The sequence below is a fragment of the Salmo salar genome, chromosome ssa23 (assembly GCF_905237065.1).
Source record: "Salmo salar chromosome ssa23, Ssal_v3.1, whole genome shotgun sequence".
Classification (NCBI taxonomy): Eukaryota; Metazoa; Chordata; class Actinopteri; order Salmoniformes; family Salmonidae; genus Salmo; species Salmo salar.
In genome coordinates this window covers 50,881,835-50,901,159 of record NC_059464.1, presented here as the reverse complement: position 1 = coordinate 50,901,159, position 19,325 = coordinate 50,881,835, and the positions used below count along the sequence as shown (strand labels likewise).

General features: G+C 45.6%; 1 protein-coding gene across 2 annotated transcripts in view; it reads right to left on the bottom strand.

Annotated features, from left to right (window-relative positions):
- Positions 1–19,325, bottom strand: part of LOC106584863 (signaling receptor and transporter of retinol STRA6) — a 66,453-nt gene that overhangs the window by 45,229 nt on the left and 1,899 nt on the right. For both annotated transcript variants that reach the window (XM_045706234.1, XM_045706235.1), the window contains exons 2-5: positions 10,011–10,761; positions 5,935–6,001; positions 2,772–2,854; positions 2,379–2,512 (exon numbers count right to left, since the gene is read on the bottom strand). In XM_045706234.1, the coding sequence (XP_045562190.1) occupies positions 2,379–2,512; positions 2,772–2,854; positions 5,935–6,001; positions 10,011–10,099 (373 nt within the window). In that variant the 5' untranslated portion in view covers positions 10,100–10,761. The remainder of the gene's footprint in view (positions 1–2,378; positions 2,513–2,771; positions 2,855–5,934; positions 6,002–10,010; positions 10,762–19,325) is intronic.

Sequence of the window (19,325 nt, the reverse complement as noted above, 5' to 3'; positions counted from 1 at the left end):
ACACCCCTTACCCGTTCCACAACAGCCTTGGTTGCACCTGTCAGTGAATTTTCTAACCGATCTCCCCTCTCACAGGGTAACACCGCGATCCTGGTCGTTGTGGATCGTTTCTCTAAGTCCTGTCGTCTACTCCCTCTGCCCGGTCTTCCTACGGCCCTACAGACTGCAGAGGCCTTGTTTACACACGTCTTCCGGCACTACGGGGTGCCTGAGGATATAGGGTCTGATCGGGGTCCCCAGTTCACGTCGAGAGTCTGGGAGGCGATCATGGAAAGTCTGGGGGTCTCGATCAGCCTTACTTCAGGGTTTCAGGGTTGTCCCATTATGATTATTGTGTTTTTGTTCACGTTGATTTTTATGCTGCTGGAGCTGCGCGTCAAGGGGGGGTACTGTCACGACTTCCGCCGAAGTCGGTCCCTCTCGTTGTTCGGGCAACGTTCGGCGGTCGACGTCACCGGTCTTCCGGCCATCGCTGATCAACCTTTCATTTTCCATTTGTTTTGTCTTGTCTTGTCTTCCCACACACCTGGTTTCAATCACATCAATTACATCTTGTGTATTTAACCCTCTGTTCCCCACATGTCCTTGTCCGATATTGTTTACTGTAAGTGCTTGTGCACGTTATGTCTGGGGTTGTGTCCCATTATGATTATTGTGTTTTTGTTCACGTTGATTTTTATCATTAAACTGTGCCGTTGTAACACAGTCTTTGCTCTCCTGCGCCTGACCTCTCTGCCGCCAGTACGCACTACAGAATACCGGACCAAATTTATGGCGTCTGCAGGAGCAGGTACCCCTGGTATAGGGGTGGAGGAGCACGTCCGGGAGCACGCCTTACAGTGAGAGAAAGACGAAAATGCAATTAGGCATTCATGGGCAATCGTTGTGTACTGTCTGTATTCCTACTGTAGCAGCATGGTGTAGAATATGAGACTTCTCACAGACACATGTTAGCTAGCTAGCTAGCTAGCTAGCTACAACACACATGTATAGTTACTCCAAGACTAATTTGAGACATCAAATTAAAATCAAAACGTCATTCCTTTACTCTCCGCCATCATCAAAACATTTATCCAGTTTTGCTCCTATTGAGAGGCACTGAGGCTAGCTAGGCTAGTTATTAACTAGCCTGCTGTAACATTAGACGACAGTATATTTCAGGTTTAGTAAACACAGCTAGCTAGCTAAACATGGCTAGCTTGGCTTGTAGTGGTACTAGCAAGACCCGTTATGGCCAAAAGGATCACCAAATTGTACTGTACTGAACAACACCGCCTTGTGTAAAAAGAGAGCTTATTTTGCTAGCTAGCTACCAACAGAAAAACAACTTACTCGTTGGTCATTTGCCCTCCTGTTCCAGGTGTTCTATGCTACCGTCCCAGTTGATCTGCAGCGACCCTCTCCTGTAAGAACTATCCGTGATCAAATTTGTTGCAGAACAGACTTTTTTCTTTTCTTTTGTCTGCTTGGCTGGACAGCACACGCAGACAACCGTATGTACTCGCTGCTTGCGTGATCGTGCCGTCAGCGAAACACACCGGCCACAATAGTTGCTACAAAACATGACTCCATTCATTTTCAGATCAGACAGCAGGATCAATCAACCAACCAATGACATCATTGGTTGAACTCTCCTGGAGTGAAAATGTGAAAATAGCGCTATAGTTCATAATTATATCTGAAACAGCTTTCGTCACCAAGTCTGAAACAGCTTTCGTCACCAAGTCTGAAACAGCTTTCGTCACCAAGTCTGAAACAGCTTTCGTCACTAAGTATTATGTCTGAAACAGCTTTCGTCACTAAGTATTATGTCTGAAACAGCTTTCGTCACTAAGTATTATGTCTGAAACAGCTTTCGTCACCAAGTCTGAAACAGCTTTCGTCACTAAGTATTATATCTGAAACAGCTTTCGTCACTAAGTCTGAAACAGCTTTCGTCACTAAGTATTATATCTGAAACAGCTTTCGTCACTAAGTAGTATGTCTGAAACAGCTTTCGTCACTAAGTATTATATCTGAAACAGCATTCGTCACTAAGTATTATATCTGAAACAGCTTTCGTCACCAAGTCTGAAACAGCTTTCGTCACTAAGTCTGAAACAGCTTTCGTCACCAAGTCTGAAACAGCTTTCATCACCAAGTCTGAAACACCTTTCATCACCAAGTCTGAAACACCTTTCATCACTAATATTATGTGGGGGGACAGGAAAAACACTCCAAATAGAGTCTAGCAGAGAAGTGTCCCTTTAAGGAGAAAATAATGATCTAAGAATGACAATAGGTTTCTCTGTGAACTCCTAATAATTGTGGAACAAAACACTACTTTCTTTCCTATCATTTAACTTTTTATTTTTTTTTTACATCTTCCAGCTCCTTACGTTTGTTGGCTTGGTCTGTGGTGAAGGGAAGAGGGTTTGGGGCGATGACCAGACCAAACAGTTTGCAGAACAGCACTCCAAACACTGCTACAGCTAAGCCTTTGTGTTGCGTGTGATCCAGGAAGTTCACTGGGCTGGGGATCAAAACAGGAAAATATTTAGAACCAGAATGTTAGAAACAAGCTGCTTCAGGTTTGATATATGATGTCATGGCAGGAGGATGCAACAGGGGGGGGGAGAATATAATAATACTTTTTTTATTTTTTTAAGTCCTATTCCGTTTGTAAATTCACTTTCCCACAGAAGGGAGGATTAGGATGCCGTTTTATTAAGAGGTATTTAAAATGTTGAAGTCTAAGATTATAATATGGGGTAAGATAAAAGGAATCTCACCTGAGTAATCCTGGGACTCTTTTCTGCCCATCCGCCAGCTTCATCCTCCTGGCGAGGAATGCTAGGGTCAACATGACCACAAGCTGCAGGACAGAACGGGAGACAGACCAATTAGTCCAGGAGACATTTTTAGTTATCCAAGTTAGCCACATCTGTCTGGTCCTTCTGCCCGACCCATATGACCCTTGACACTTGTGCAGCTGTGGACCCCCCCCACCCTGCCTTCACCTCAGTCCTCTTGGGACCCCTTGCCCTCTCACCCTGGGGTCAGACCAAAGACTGGGAGGAGACCCCACAACAAAAGGGCTTCCCCCCAACTCTATGATCTGACTGAGTCACCATTAGTCAGGATTTCACAGCTCACTGAGCAGTACTGACATAGTGTGTGACTTCACAGTTCACTTAATCCAGCGTCCCGAAAAGTTAATTTGCACATATCTAATGATACATTACCATATTTTAATACAATATTTGTAATACAAACAAAACGGGTAAAAAAGTTGATTGTGATAATGATAAATAGAAGAAGTAAAATATAACTTTTATGGTATTGTGCCATAAAATTCCCCTTTTGGAGGAAAAAAAACAATACATTACATTGAGTACAAAGATGTTTAGCTAAACGGACTGGTATCATCTCCGCAGTAAAAATAAATGTGTAATCTGTACTTTAGTTGTAAACTGGAGTGTTATCAGCTATCGCTGTAGCATGCCCATCGATATGTAACACTACAGGTTTACTCGGATAAAGAAAAAAAATCGGGTTCCATAAAGTCCTTACAGACCAATGGTGTTGAAATCATAGTGTAATCTTATCTACAGGAAAGACCATGGTATATTGGACCTAGACAACCTTATCGTGTAAGAGTAGCCGCGTCGCTGATGGCTTCCTACACAGTATCAGACAGTCGGTTTTTACGCCTGGGATTACAGCGTGGGATTGTGGCTGAAACGGTGGTGAAAACGTGAAGAGGATAGAGAGTGAGAAATGTGTGTGAAGTGGTAATGACATAAGTGTCATAATGGGCTTTTCACACTACTAAGCTGAGCCAAGCTTTGTGCTGAGCCAAGCTTTGTGCTGAGCCAAGCTTTGTGCTGAGCCAAGCTTTGTGCTGAGCCAAGCTTTGTGCTGAGCCAAGCTTTGTGCTGAGCTGGCCTGGTTACACATCCACCATAGTTCCTGAAAGCTGATAAAAATATCAGAGCCAGAACAATCTGGTTCAGGTGGGCAGAGCCAGAACAATCTGGTTCAGGTGGGCAGAGCCAGAACAATCTGGTTCAGGCGGGCAGAGCCAGAACAATCTGGTTCAGGCGGGCAGAGCCAGAACAATCTGGTTCAGGTGGGCAGAGCCAGAACAATCTGGTTCAGGCGGGCAGAGCCAGAACAATCTGGTTCAGGCGGGCAGAGCCAGAACAATCTGGTTCAGGCGGGCAGAGCAGCAGAACAATCTGGTTCAGGTGGGCAGAGCCAGAACAATCTGGTTCAGGCGGGCAGAGCCAGAACAATCTGGTTCAGGTGGGCAGAGCCAGAACAATCTGGTTCAGGTGGGCAGAGCCAGAACAATCTGGTTCAGGCGGGCAGAGCCAGAACAATCTGGTTCAGGTGGGCAGAGCCAGAACAATCTGGTTCAGGTGGGCAGAGCCAGAACAATCTGGTTCAGGTGGGCAGAGCCAGAACAATCTGGTTCAGGTGGGCAGAGCCAGAACAATCTGGTTCAGGTGGGCAGAGCCAGAACAATCTGGTTCAGGTGGGCAGAGCAGCAGTGTGGAATTCTGGACTAGAGAGGTAAGGCTGACTCAGATGTGAGAGGAGACTGAAGCCGGGAAAAACCAGCAAGATGTGTCCTCTGAAGAGAGGGGGGGGTGAGGTAGGGGATGGGTTAATACTACAAAAATAACCGGGAGTAAACTACATGATTTTGGCCCTGATTTAGCTGTCCCTGATACGTTTTTTGAGATCGGAGACAAAATCTCGAGACGCACGGTCATCACGATGCTCGTCAGAGACACAATCTTGAGGGCTACCGAGCCCGTCTTTGAGCAGTCCCAGACGTCCCCATATTTTTATGCCTTTAAACCAAAAGCAAAAGTGTCAAATTGTTACAGCTCGGAAGTTCACAAGCAATGTTGTTAAAATCAAAACGTTGGCTAGATATTTCAACTCTGTATGGCAAGCGTGAATGTCTGACAGAAACCTAGGCTGCTTTGAGCCACAGCTCAATGTAGCTACATTAACAATCTAATCCCATCATTGTTTTGGCGAGACAGCATGGTATGGAGGATCATCACGTCTTAAACTCATCAACAACAAAAAAACGTCCCTTTTTCAGGACCCTGTCTTTCAAAGATAATTCGTAAAAATCCAAATAACTTCACAGTTCTTCATTGTAAAGGGTTTAAACACTGTTTCCCCATGCTTGTTCAATGAACCATAAACAATTAATGAACATGCACCTGTGGAACGGTCGTTAAGACACTAACAGCTTACAGACGGTAGGCAATTAAGGTCACAGTTATGAAAACTTAGGACACTAAAGAGGCCTTTCTACTGACTCTGAAAAACACCAAAAGATGCCCAGGGTCCCTGCTCATCTGCGTGAACGTGCCTTAGGCATGCTGCAAGGAGGCATGAGGACTGCAGATGTGGCCAGGGCAATAAATTTAAATGTCCGTACTGTGAGACGCCTAAGACAGCGCTACAGAGAGACAGGACGTACAACTGAACGTCCTCGCAGCGGCAGACCACGTGTAACCATTTCTGTTAGTCACATGTCTGTGGAACTTGTTCAGTTTATGTCTCAGGTTGTTGAATCTTGTTATTTTCATACAAATATTTACACATGTTAAGTTTGCTGAAAATAAACGCTGTTGACAGTGAGAGGACGTTTCTTTTTTTGCTGAGTTTAGTAGTGTGTGACCCCCCGTCTGTGCCAGATCAGCTAGTCTACGTACCACTACGTTGGCAAGACAAAAAACTACAGGAAAGATAGTTATTTAACCTGAAAAGCTAAGCAATGTTAAGATTTTGAAAGTCGTGTACTGTACGCCCTCGGCATAACAGATACAAGCAGATATGTTACACAGAGCATTATGGGTACTGTAGTACGTCATGGACTTACGGACAACAGAGAATTATGGTTACTGTAGTACGTCATGGACTTACAGAAATGGCAGAGATGCAGATGTGGTAGAGTCTATCGTCAGCTGTAGGGTCACACGGTGGGATTACTCTGCAAAGTAACATTCACAAACACAGAAACACTGCATTATGGGTACTGTAGTTGTAGTACAGCTGTATATAATATAATGCTTCATGATAATGCTCTAATGATTCATAGTAATGCTATAATGCTTCATGGTAATGCTATAATGCTTCATATAAATGCTATAATGCTTCATATAAATGCTATAATGATTCATATAAATGCTATAATGCTTAATGGTAATTCTACAGTGCTTCATGGTGATGCTATAATGCAACATGGCAGTGCTATAATGCCTCATGGTAATGCTACAATGCCTCATGGTAATGCTACAATGCCTCATGGTAATGCTACAATGCTTCATGGTAACGCTATAATGCTTCATGGTAACGCTATAATGCTTCATGGTAACGCTATAATGCTTCATGCTAATACTATAATGCTTAATAGTTATGCTATAATGCTCCATAGTAATACTATAATGCTCCATAGTAATACTATAATGCTTCATAGTAATACTATAATGTTTCATAGTAATGCTATAATGCTTTGTGATAATGCTACAATGATTCATGGTAATTCTATAATGCTTCATAGTAACGCTATAATTCTTCATGGTAATGCTATATTGCTTCATAATAATGCTAAAATGCTTAGTGGTAATGCTATACTATTCCTTAGTAATGCTATAGTGCTTCATAGAAATGCTATAATGCTTCATAGTAATGCTATAACGCTTCATAGTAATGCTTCATGTTGAGGCTACAATGATTCATAGTACTGTAGCAATAATCTTATTGCTTGGGACAGGTCTTCCTAGAAAGTCTTTGGTATTACTGGATCTCATAGTAATGCTAGCAGTTATAGTAAAGCTATTGTAGCAGTAATGCTTGGACTAATGCTAGCAGTAATGGTGGGATAGATAGGCTTTACTGGGCCTCATAGTAAGCTAATGCTAGCAGTAATGCTTGGACTAATGCTAGCAGTTATAGTAAAGCTACTGTAGCAGTAATGCTTGGACTAATGCTAGTAGTAGTGGTGGGATAGATAGGCTTTACTGGGCCTCACAGTAAGCTAATGCTAGCAGTTATGGTGGGATAGATAGGCTTTACTGGGCCTCATAGTAAGCTAATGCTAGCCGTAATGGTGGGATAGATAGCTTACTATGAGGCCCAGTAAAGCCTAATGCTAGCAGAAACGCTAGCAGGGAATGCCAGGGATATATTGTGCATGATTATATCCTGCCTGTTTGGCCCTGTCCGGGGGTATCATCGGATGGGGCCACAGTGTCTTCTGATCCCTCCTGTCTCAGCCTCCAGTATTTATGCTGCAGTAGTTTATGTGTCGGGGGGCTAGGGTCAGTCTGTTACATCTGGAGTATTTCTCTTGTCTTATCCGGTGTCCTGTGTGTATTTAAATATGCTCTCTCTAATTCTCTCTTTCTCTCTTTCTGTCTTTCTCTCGGAGGACCTGAGCCCTAGGACCATGCCTCAGGACTACCTGGTATGATGACTCCCCAGTCCACCTGGCCGTGCTGCTGCTCCAGTTTCAACTGTTCTGCCTGCGGCTATGGAACCCTGACCTGTTCACCGGACGTGCTTGTTGCACCCTCGACAACTACTATGATTATTATTATTTGACCATGCTGGTCATTTATGAACATTTTAACATTTTAACATCTTGACCATGTTCTGTTATAATATCCACCCTGCACAGCCAGAAGAGGACTGGCCACCCCTCATAGCCTGGTTCCTCTCTAGGTTTCTTCCTAGGTTTTTGGCCTTTCTAGGGAGTTTTTCCTAGGGAGTTTTTCCTAGCCACCGTGCTTCTTTCACATGCTTTGCTTGCTGTTTGGGGGTTTTAGGCTGGGTTTCTGTACAGCACTTTGAGAATATCAGCTGATGTACGAAGGGCTATATAAAAAAAATAATAATAAAAAAAAAAAAATTGATTTGATAAGTAAGTCTAGAGGCTCATGTTCATTAGTTCACAGCATAGCAAAAAATGTTGCAACTGAAACTAAAATTAGCATGTCTTATTGGACAAGTTCAGGTAGTCTCTCCCAGTCTGTTTTCTTCCATTTGTTCCTAATGAATGAGACACAGGCCTTCCAGAGCAGGGAGGTTTGGCTGACAGACTGAGGTGCTGCAGTATCTGAGTAAAACGTTAATACCTGTTGCAGAATATTTTTTTTGCTACAGTATACCCTAATCAATACAACAACCCAGGACAAAGAGCCTGTAGGTTGCTAGAGCAGGGAGGTGTGATGGACAGCTGACTGACAGAGACGACGCCGTATGTCAGTGTTACTAAACTTAACTATCAGCGGGTAACCTAGCGGTTAAAGAATTGGGCCAGTAACTGAAAGGTTACTGGATCGAATCCCCGAGTCTGACAAGGTCAAAAATCTGTCGTTTTGCCCACTGAAACAAGGCAGTTAACCCCACTGTTCCCCGGGCGCCGAAGACGTGGATATCGTTTAAGGCAGCCCCTCCCTACACCTCTCTGATTCAGAGGGTTAAATGCGAAGACACATTTCAGTTGAAGGTATTCAGTCTTACTACCGACTAGGTACCCCCCCCCTTTCCCCCAGTATCTGAGTGTTACTAAACCAAGAGGTGTTATACAATCATTACTAAACCCAGAGCAACAGGACCTGATTTGGATGTGTTTATTCTGCCTGAATACATCCCCTAGTCTCAGTAAAAAAAAAAAAAACACAGCATTATCATGGGCAACAGCGGAAGAACTGAAATTACAATGCAGACATTTGACCAGTCAGAAAAAGTATTTGCCACCCTATCGTTCCATGATAAACGTTGTTCAAATATAACAAGGGGTGAAAGTAAAGAAGCTCACACAACATAGCTATATTCAGACTGAAAAGACAGAACGCTTAGGCTCAGAATAACACTGAAAAGACAGAACGGTTTGGCTCAGAATAACACTGAAAAGACAGAACGGTTAGTCTCAGAATAACACTGAAAAGACAGAACGGTTTGGCTCAGAATAACACTGAAAAGACAGAACGGTTTGGCTCAGAATAACACTGAAAAGACAGAACGGTTTGGCTCAGAATAACACGGAAAAGACAGAACTGTTAGACTCCGACTAACATCGTATCTTATGTACACTCAGTAAGTTTCGTATTCTGGAAGTCCTGTCTGGACACAACTGGAAGTGGAGAATCAATAGAGAAGCACACTTATGTAACATTTAGTTTAGTCCATCATTTACTAGTTAATCACCTCCAGGCTTCAGCCATGTCTACTGTATGGAGATACTAGTTATTAACACTGATCACCTCCAGGCTTCAGCCACGTCTACTGTATGGAGATACTAGTTATTAACACTGATCACCTCCAAGCTTCGGCCACGTCTACTGTATGGAGATACTAGTTATTAACACTGATCACCTCCAAGCTTCAGCCACGTCTACTCTATGGAGATACTAGTTATTAACACTGATCACCTCCAAGCTTCGGCCACGTCTACTGTATGGAGATACTAGTTATTAACACTGATCACCTCCAAGCTTCAGCCACGTCTACTCTATGGAGATGTTAGTGTTTCAGCCACATCTAGTCTATGGTGATATTATTTATGCACCCGAGGTAAATCTAGTTAAAGACTTGACCGTATTGAAGCAGTTCACCCAAATTAATGATTCAAACATTTAACCAAGGGTATATGAAGCAGATTTCACCAGCATTCAAATCACAAGCCCACACAAAAAAAAGTCAAAGAGAACTATGAAACAACAAAAAGTAAATTCTCATATGGATGGGTATGTCATCCAGAATGGAATAATACAGTTAACTCCCATAGAGATTTAATGGTGTGTACTCACTTGACTGGGACCTTGGTGGACACTTTAAACATTGATATAACAAAAGGATTATAGAGAGAGAGAGAGAGAGGATTTCACTGATAAATCAGTCACAACTCCACAACAAGTCGTAGAGAACAAGGAAACAACAGTGTTTGGAACAACAGAAATTGTACAATTGAAAAAGCAAGAGGTAACGGTACTCACTCAACTGGAACTTTGGTAGGCACAGCGTTCTCCATGTTCCAATCGGGGTAGTCATAGTAGTCCTTCGCTACGTCTTCGGTGGCACTCATCCTGCTGTCTGGCTCAAGTTCCCACAGATCCTATGGCCGATGAAAAGATTCTAGAACACTGTATAGAACACTCTAGAATACGCTTGGAACTCTCTCCCGGGAACTCTCGGATCACCCTAGCACTCACTCTAGAACACGCTTGGAACTCTTTCCCCCCCCCCCGGAACTCTCGGGAACACTCTCGGATCACTCTAGAACACGCTTGGAACTCTCCCGGATCCCCCAAGAACTCACTCTAGAACCCGCTTGGAACTCTCTCCCTCGAACTCTCGTGAACACTCTAGAACAGTATAACTCTGCTGTTCACACAACTATCAGGTCCTATGTAACTCAGCTCAGGTCTCCTTTTGATCGAGAGGAAAAAAAGTTTTTTGTCGTTTCTCCAAAAGTTTGTTGGTGTGGTGCCCTCGCCGTACCCTGTGATTGGTCTCCTCTCTTGTCCTCTCTTTTGCTCTCTGTTCTTCTCTCTCGCTCTTCAGGTGCCCGGGTCCTCTGTGGGGCTGCAGTACTGTGATGTGACAGGTCCTTGCTCAGAGGCTCCTTGCTGAGAGGCTGCGGCTCCGTACTGCAGGCTGGGTTTGTCCGTCTATCTCACCCCCTGTTCTCAGTCCAACGCCACAACAGGACTTTTTCAGACGAGGATTACCAACCAGACTGGGACACTGGGGAGAGAGAGAGAGAGGGGAGAGAGTGAGAGAGAGAGTGAGAGAGTGAGAGAGAAAAAAAAAATGGAAGAGGGTGAAATAAAAGTAGGGACAAAAAGTTTCAGCAGCTAATCTTCTGTCCCACCTGCAGCTTAGTGGGGTTAGAGAAACTTCCTGTGTGTTGGCCCAGGTTATTACTGGACTTCAGTTATCAGTGTTCAATAAAGATCCTTCCATCTCCTCATTCATACATCCTATACTGGTGGAACATAGTGGCAGCAACAGACCTAAACTACCCTCCTGTACAGTTACCTGTAACTAGGCTAGCAAAAGTCCTAGCTTTTCCAGAAATCCTGATTGGAGGATTCCAGATTTCTTTATTTTTTGTTCTCCCATCCTAATTCCAGGAATCTTCCAATCAGGATTACTGGAAAATCTAAACATTTTGGGAAAGCTACCAGAATTTTGCAACTCTAGCTCAATACAACCCAATCATTTTCTTTACCTGTTACTGACTGACCTGTTACTGACCTGTGACTAGACCTGACCTGTGACTAGACCTGACCTGTGACTAGACTAGACCTGTGACTAGACTAGACCTGTGACTAGACTAGACCTGTGACTAGACTAGACCTGTGACTAGACTAGACCTGTGACTAGACCGACCTGTGACTAGACCGACCTGTGACTAGACTAGACCTGTGACTAGACTAGACCTGTGACTAGACCGACCTGTGACTAGACCGACCTGTGACTAGACCGACCTGTGACTAGACCGACCTGTGACTGAAATGTTACTGAAATGTTACTGACCTGTAGCTGGTAGAGATGGTGTATGGTGAAATGAGAAGGGAGGGATGAGAAAGACCGAGGACATGAAGGTAGACATTTATAAACCCCATCGTGACAGGGACTGTGTGGGTAGCTCCTGTCGACAGATCAATTTTCCATAGTGATAACAATAATGACTAACACTGTGGGGTTTCCTCTCTGTCACAGACAGGGTCATTATCTCTCTCTCTCTCTCAGGGTCATTATCTCTCTCTGTGTGTGTGTGTAAGGTTTACCTTCCTACCAAGCCTGGATGAGTCAAACTAGAATGTGTCAGACAGCAGCACAAACTGAGACCACACACACACACACACACACACACACACACACACAATGCAGCTGATCTCAACCTCTCCTCACATTGAGGCGTCAAGGAAGAGTTCCATATCTTTTCTGTGGTTAAATGATCCCAGTTCTTAATCTACATCAGATAAAAAAAAAAAAAAAGGTTTATATACAGGAAGCTCTGCTCTTTCCATGACATCGACTGACCAGGTGAATCCACTTCAATCCGTGTAGATGAAGGGGCTGGAGACATGTTTAAAGAAATATATATATATTATTATTTTTTAAGTTTGAGACAATTGAGACATGGATTGTGCATGAGTGCCATTCAGAAGGTGAATGTTCATAACCCGGGTTACTTTTGATCAATAGCTCAAAAACAAACTTCGATTGGTCTGGCGAGGAGAGCTTCAGAGCTGGTGTGTATGGGAACGGGGGGGGGATTACCTAGTCAGGTGAACAACTTAATGCATTACAACTGAAATGCGTCTTCCACATATCAACCCTCTGAATCAAAAGAGGTGTTTTTGGGGGCGGGGGGGGGGGCTGCCTTAATAATCAAAGTCCACATCATCGGTGCCTGGGGAGAAGTTGTGTGGGGGTTAACTGCCTTGCTCAGGGCAATAACGGGGGGATTTAAACAAGCAACCTTTTGGTTATTGTCCCATGCTCTAATCGCTAGACTACCTGCCAATTGACTGAGATTAAGGCTATAGCTTTTGTTACCACACTGCAGTCTTTTGTACATTGTAGTAGTCTTTGTACAAGTGAAGTACATTGGACGTTGTGTACAAGTTACAATACAGAGCGTAATACATTGGATAACAAAAGACTAAGGATCAACGGAAGAAACAATTCAGTTGCTAATTTTAGAACATTTTTCTGCAAATCAGTTTTGTTGTAAAGCTACGAAGGCATTTGAAGGTAGAAAGCTTCTTTCGTACAAAGACTATTAAGGGTCAGCAGAAGATGGGAACTACTTCAGTAGCTCATTGAAAACAATTTGCTGGGAGAATTACTAGAGAAAGAAGGAAACAGTAGAATGATTTATTGGAGGAGGGATGTTTCCTCTGGACTCGGAGGAGGAGGAGGGATGTTTCCTCTGGACTCGGAGGAGGAGGAGGGATGTTTCCTCTGGACTCGGAGGAGGAGGAGTGATGTTTCCTCTGGACTCGGAGGAGGAGGAGTGATGTTTCCTCTGGACTCGGAGGAGGAGGAGTGATGTTTCCTCTGGACTCGGAGGAGGAGGAGTGATGTTTCCTCTGGACTCGGAGGAGGAGGAGTGATGTTTCCTCTGGACTCGGAGGAGGAGGAGTGATGTTTCCTCTGGACTCGGAGGAGGAGGAGTGATGTTTCCTCTGGACTCGGAGGAGGAGGAGTGATGTTTCCTCTGGACTCGGAGGAGGAGGAGTGATGTTTCCTCTGGACTCGGAGGAGGAGGAGTGATGTTTCCTCTGGACTCGGAGGAGGAGGAGTGATGTTTCCTCTGGACTCGGAGGAGGAGGAGTGATGTTTCCTCTGGACTCGGAGGAGGAGGAGTGATGTTTCCTCTGGACTCGGAGGAGGAGGAGTGATGTTTCCTCTGGACTCGGAGGAGGAGGAGTGATGTTTCCTCTGGACTCGGAGGAGGAGGAGTGATGTTTCCTCTGGACTCGGAGGAGGAGGAGTGATGTTTCCTCTGGACTCGGAGGAGGAGGAGTGATGTTTCCTCTGGACTCGGAGGAGGAGGAGTGATGTTTCCTCTGGACTCGGAGGAGGAGGAGTGATGTTTCCTCTGGACTCGGAGGAGGAGGAGTGATGTTTCCTCTGGACTCGGAGGAGGAGGAGTGATGTTTCCTCTGGACTCGGAGGAGGAGGAGTGATGTTTCCTCTGGACTCGGAGGAGGAGGAGTGATGTTTCCTCTGGACTCGGAGGAGGAGGAGTGATGTTTCCTCTGGACTCGGAGGAGGAGGAGTGATGTTTCCTCTGGACTCGGAGGAGGAGGAGTGATGTTTCCTCTGGACTCGGAGGAGGAGTGATGTTTCCTCTGGACTCGGAGGAGGAGTGATGTTTCCTCTGGACTCGGAGGAGGAGTGATGTTTCCTCTGGACTCGGAGGAGGAGTGATGTTTCCTCTGGACTCGGAGGAGGAGTGATGTTTCCTCTGCTAGGAGGAGGAGGATGTTTCCTCTGGACTTTTGGGCTTGATTTACACATAATTTCCCCACCAGCGTTGTGTTTCTATCAGACTGAGGATGAAAGGCTTTGCGTGATGAAGGAGTGCACACCTGTCACGCGTGCTCCCTCTTCGGCCTCTCGGTCACCAGGCTGCTCGTTATGGTGCACACCTGTCACCATCGTTACGTCCACCTGCGCATCATCAGACTCACCTGGACTCCACCACTTCCTTCCCTGATTACTTAATTAACATTTATGTTGCGTTTATTTATTAATATATTCACTCCCTGAACTTGCTTCCTGACTCTCAGAGTACATCGTTACAGAATAACGCCTCACCTAAGGGAAGCTTCAGGCAGTGTTTTTTTTTTAAATGTATCCATTATTTTACCAGGTAAGTTTGACTGAGAAGACATTCTCATTTACAGCAACGACCTGGGGAATAGTTACAGGGGAGAGGAGGAGGATGAATGAGCCAATTGTAAACTGGGGATGATTAGGTGGCCATGATGGTATGAGGTCCAGATTGGGAATTTAGCCAGGACACCAGGGGTTAACACCCCTACTCTTACGATAAGTGCCATGGGATCTTTAATGACCTCAGAGAGTCAGGACACCCGTTTAACATCCCATCCGAAAGACAGCACCCTACACAGGGCAATGTCCCCAATCACTGCCCTGGGGCATTGGGATATTTGTTTTAGACCAGAGGAAAGAGTGCCTCCTACTGGCCCTCCAACACCACTTCCAGCAGGGCTACCTACGGTTGGGTACTGGAGGGGGGCCGGGGGGCCAGGGCTACCTACGGGTGGGTACTGGAGGGGGGCCAGGGGGGGGCCAGGGCTACCTACGGTTGGGTACTGGAGGGGGGGCCAGGGGGGGCCAGTGCTACCTACGGTTGGGTACTGGAGGGGGGCCAGGGGGGGGGCAGGGCTACCTACGGTTGGGTACTGGAGGGGGGCCAGGGGGGCCAGTGCTACCTACGGTTGGGTACTGGAGGGGGGCCAGGGGGGGGGCAGGGCTACCTACGGTTGGGTACTGGAGGGGGGGCCAGGGGGGCCAGTGCTACCTACGGTTGGGTACTGGAGGGGGGGCCAGGGGGGCCAGTGCTACCTACGGTTGGGTACTGGAGGGGGGCCAGGGGGGGCCAGTGCTACCTACGGTTGGGTACTGGAGGGGGGCCAGGGGGGGGCAGGGCTACCTACGGTTGGGTACTGGAGGGGGGCCAGGGGGGGCCAGTGCTACCTACGGTTGGGTACTGGAGGGGGGCCAGGGGGGCCAGTGCTACCTACGGTTGGGTACTGGAGGGGGGCCAGGGGGGCCAGTGCTACCTACGGTTGGGTACTGGAGGGGGGCCAGGGGGGGGCAGGGCTACCTACGGTTGGGTACTGGAGGGGGGCCAGGGGGGGCCAGTGCTACCTACGGTTGGGTACTGGAGCTAGTGCAACACTTAGGGGCCAGTTACCTACCACCTGTGTGTGTGTCCGTGTGTCCGTGTGTGTCCGTGTCCGTGTGTGTCCGTGTGTGTGTGTGTGAGACTATGCTGGTCGGTCCGCGTCAGAGGTTCGCTCATTATGCCAGGATTACAGGCAAACATCGAAACCCCCCAAAAAAACACTCCTACTAAGTATTAACACTCCTGAGAAAATAGAGACTGTGTCCCAAACGGCACCCTTGTCCCTACAGGGCCCCACAGTGCTCTGGAAAATAATAGAGCAGGTTATAGGGGATAGGATGCCATTTGGGATGCAACCCAATGTCTGGACTAGGGGCTAATAAGCTGCTGAACAAAGAAAAAAAAGACAGGCCTGACAAATAAAGAGGTCGCCCGAACAAAGAATGCTTTGAAGCCTTGGAGTTACATCAGAGGGATCCCGGCGTGATCATACCAGACAGCTGCTATCAGCTTTAGCTGTACGTGTAGCTACTTCTAACTTCAACAGGTCCTTTGAAAATAAAGCAACAGAAACAGAGACATGATACTTGACAAAAATAGAGGAGGCGATTGGATCACTGATCCTCGACAAAAATAGAGGAGGCGATTGGATCACTGATCCTCGACAAAAATAGAGGAGCGATTGGATCACTGATCCTCACATGGCGATTGGATCACTGATCCTTGACAAAAATAGAGAGTGATTATCACTGATCCAAAAATAGAGAGGCGATTGGATCACTGATCCTACAAAATAGAGAGGTGATTGGATCACTGATCCTTGACAAAAATAGAGGAGGCGATTGGATCACTGATCCTCGACAAAAATAGAGGAGGTGATTGGATCACTGATCCTTGACAAAAATAGAGGAGGCGATTGGATAACTGATCCTTGACAAAAATAGAGGAGGCGATTGGATCACTGATCCTTGACAAAAATAGAGGAGGCGATTGGATCACTGATCCTTGACAAAAATAGAGGAGGCGATTGGATCACTGATCCTCGACAAAAATAGAGGAGGCGATTGGATCACTGATCCTCGACAAAAATAGAGGAGGCGATTGGATCACTGATCCTCGACAAAACTAGAGGCGATTGGATCACTGATCCTCGACAAAAATAGAGGAGGCGATTGGATCACTGATCCTCGACAAAAATAGAGGCGATTGGATCACTGATCCTCGACAAAAATAGAGGCGATTGGATCACTGATCCTCGACAAAATAAAGGTGATTGTATCACTGATCCTCTACAAATCCTTTTTTTAACAATATAAACATGACAGTTATGTTTTAACCTACATCTCCAACCATCTGTGGTCCTCTGTAACTCAGCTGGTAGAGCACGGCTCCTGCAATCCCAGGGTAGTGGCTTTGATTTCAGGGACCACACGTACGTAAGACTGGGAAGCTAACAAACCCCCTGCTACTATTATATTATCCGGGAAGCTAACAACCCCCTGGTACTATTATATTATCTGGGAAGCTAACAACCCCCTGCTACTATTACATTATCTGGGAAGCTAACAACCCCCCTGCTACTATTACATTATCTGGGAAGCTAACAACCCCCTGCTACTATTATATTATCCGGGAAGCTAACAAACCCCCTGCTACGATTATATTATCTGGGAAGCTAACAAACCCCCTGCTACTATTATATTATCTGGGAAGCTAACAAACCCCCTGCTACTATTATATTATCTGGGAAGCTAACAAACCCCCTGCTACTATTATATTATCTGGGAAGCTAACAAACCCCCTGCTACTATTATATTATCTGGGAAGCTAACAAACCCCCTGCTACTATTATATTATCTGGGAAGCTAACAAACCCCCTGCTACTATTATATTATCTGGGAAGCTAACAAACCCCCTGCTACTATTATATTATCTGGGAAGCTAACAACCCCCTGCTACTATTATATTATCTGGGAAGCTAACAACAAGGTCTGTTTAAACTACTGGCACACAGCTCAGACACCCATACATACCCCACAAGACATGCCACCAGAGGTCTGTTTAAACTACTGGCACACAGCTCAGACACCCATCCATACCCCACAAGACATGCCACCAGAGGTCTCTTCACAGTCCCCAAGTCCAGAACAGACTATGGGAGGTGCACAGTACTACATAGAGCCATGACTACATGGAACTCTATTCCACATCAGGTAACTGATGCAGCAGGAGAATCAGATTTTAAAAAACAGATAAATGTATTACCTTATGGAACAGCGGGGACTGGGAAGCAACACAAACATAGGCACAGACACACACACTATACATACACATGGATTTAGCACTGTAGATATGTGGTAGTGGTGGAGTAGGGGCCTGAGGGCACACAGTGTGTTGTGAAATCTGTGAATGTATTATAATGTTTTTAAATTGTATAAACTGCCTTAATTTTGCTGGACCCCAGGAAGAGTAGCTGCTGCCTTGGCAGGAACTAATGGGGATCCATAATAAACCCCAGGAAGAGTAGCTGCTGCCTTGGCAGGAACTAACGGGGATCCATAATAAACCCCAGGAAGAGAAGCTGCTGCCTTGACAGGAACTAATGGGGATCCATAATAAACCCCAGGAAGAGTAGCTGCTGCCTTGACAGGAACTAATGGGGATCCATAATAAACCCCAGGAAGAGTAGCTGCTGCCTTGGCAGGAACTAATGGGGATCCATAATAAACCCCAGGAAGAGTAGTTGCTGCCTTGGCAGGAACTAACGGGGATCCATAATAAACCCCAGGAAGAGTAGCTGCTGCCTTGGCAACAGGAACTAATGGGGATCCATAATAAACCCCAGGAAGAGTAGCTGCTGCCTTGGCAGGAACTAATGGGGATCCATAATAAACCCCAGGAAGAGTAGCGGCTGCCTCGGCAGGAACTAATGGGGATCCATAATAAACCCCAGGAAGAGTAGCTGCTGCCTCGGCAGGAACTAATGGGGATCCATAATAAACCCCAGGAAGAGTAGCTGCTGCCTCGGCAGGAAGTAACAGGGATCCATAATAAACCCCAGGAAGAGTAGCTGCTGCCTCGGCAGGAAGTAACAGGGATCCATATACATGCCATGGACAGCAACTATATTTTCACGTTACCAAGCTGTCACAAGAGACTAGTTCTAATGAAATGGAGAAGCCTACAGGTTTTTATTCTAGCAGTGATTAGGGGATATCCCTTCATAACAGTGAAGACGCGCCACCCTGTTAAATAACTCTGAAGCCAATGTGGCACAATACTACTAAATAGGATCCAGGCTTTATCTATACGAGGGAATCTGATTTAAAATGGGCCCTGTGCTGCTGTGAATTCAGACAGATAGGCACAATTTCACTATTGTATCAACAAGGGTTGGGCTCAAATAAAATGGTCAATTTAGGGCGGTAAACACAAATAAAAAATTCAATAATAAAAAATTTAAAAAAAGGGGCGTTGATTTTCAATGACTTCTTAAGAAAGTTTTCCCAACTTCTGAATTTTAAAATTGAAATAACTTCCTGAATTGACTTCCTCCAATTTTAATAGAACCTAACCTTGATATCAGCTTGGCTTCCAGTGATGTGTCTATAAGATAGATGCTTCTTCTAATGGCTTCATATCCACCATCATCACTCAGTCAGGGCCCCTGCTCTCGGGCCCTGGTGAACCCTTAACTTTCTCCTCAGTCTCCATGGTGTCAAAAAATGGGACACCCAGTTTAACACAGCAAAACAGTTTTCAATCGTGGATGAGACAGCTGGTGACGGGGACAGCTGTCCTCTTATTAAAACAGGAGAGGGGGACGTCCAGCTGTCTTCTTATTAAAACAGGAGAGGGGACGTCCAGCTGTCCTCTTATTAAAACAGGAGAGGGGGACGTCCAGCTGTCCTCT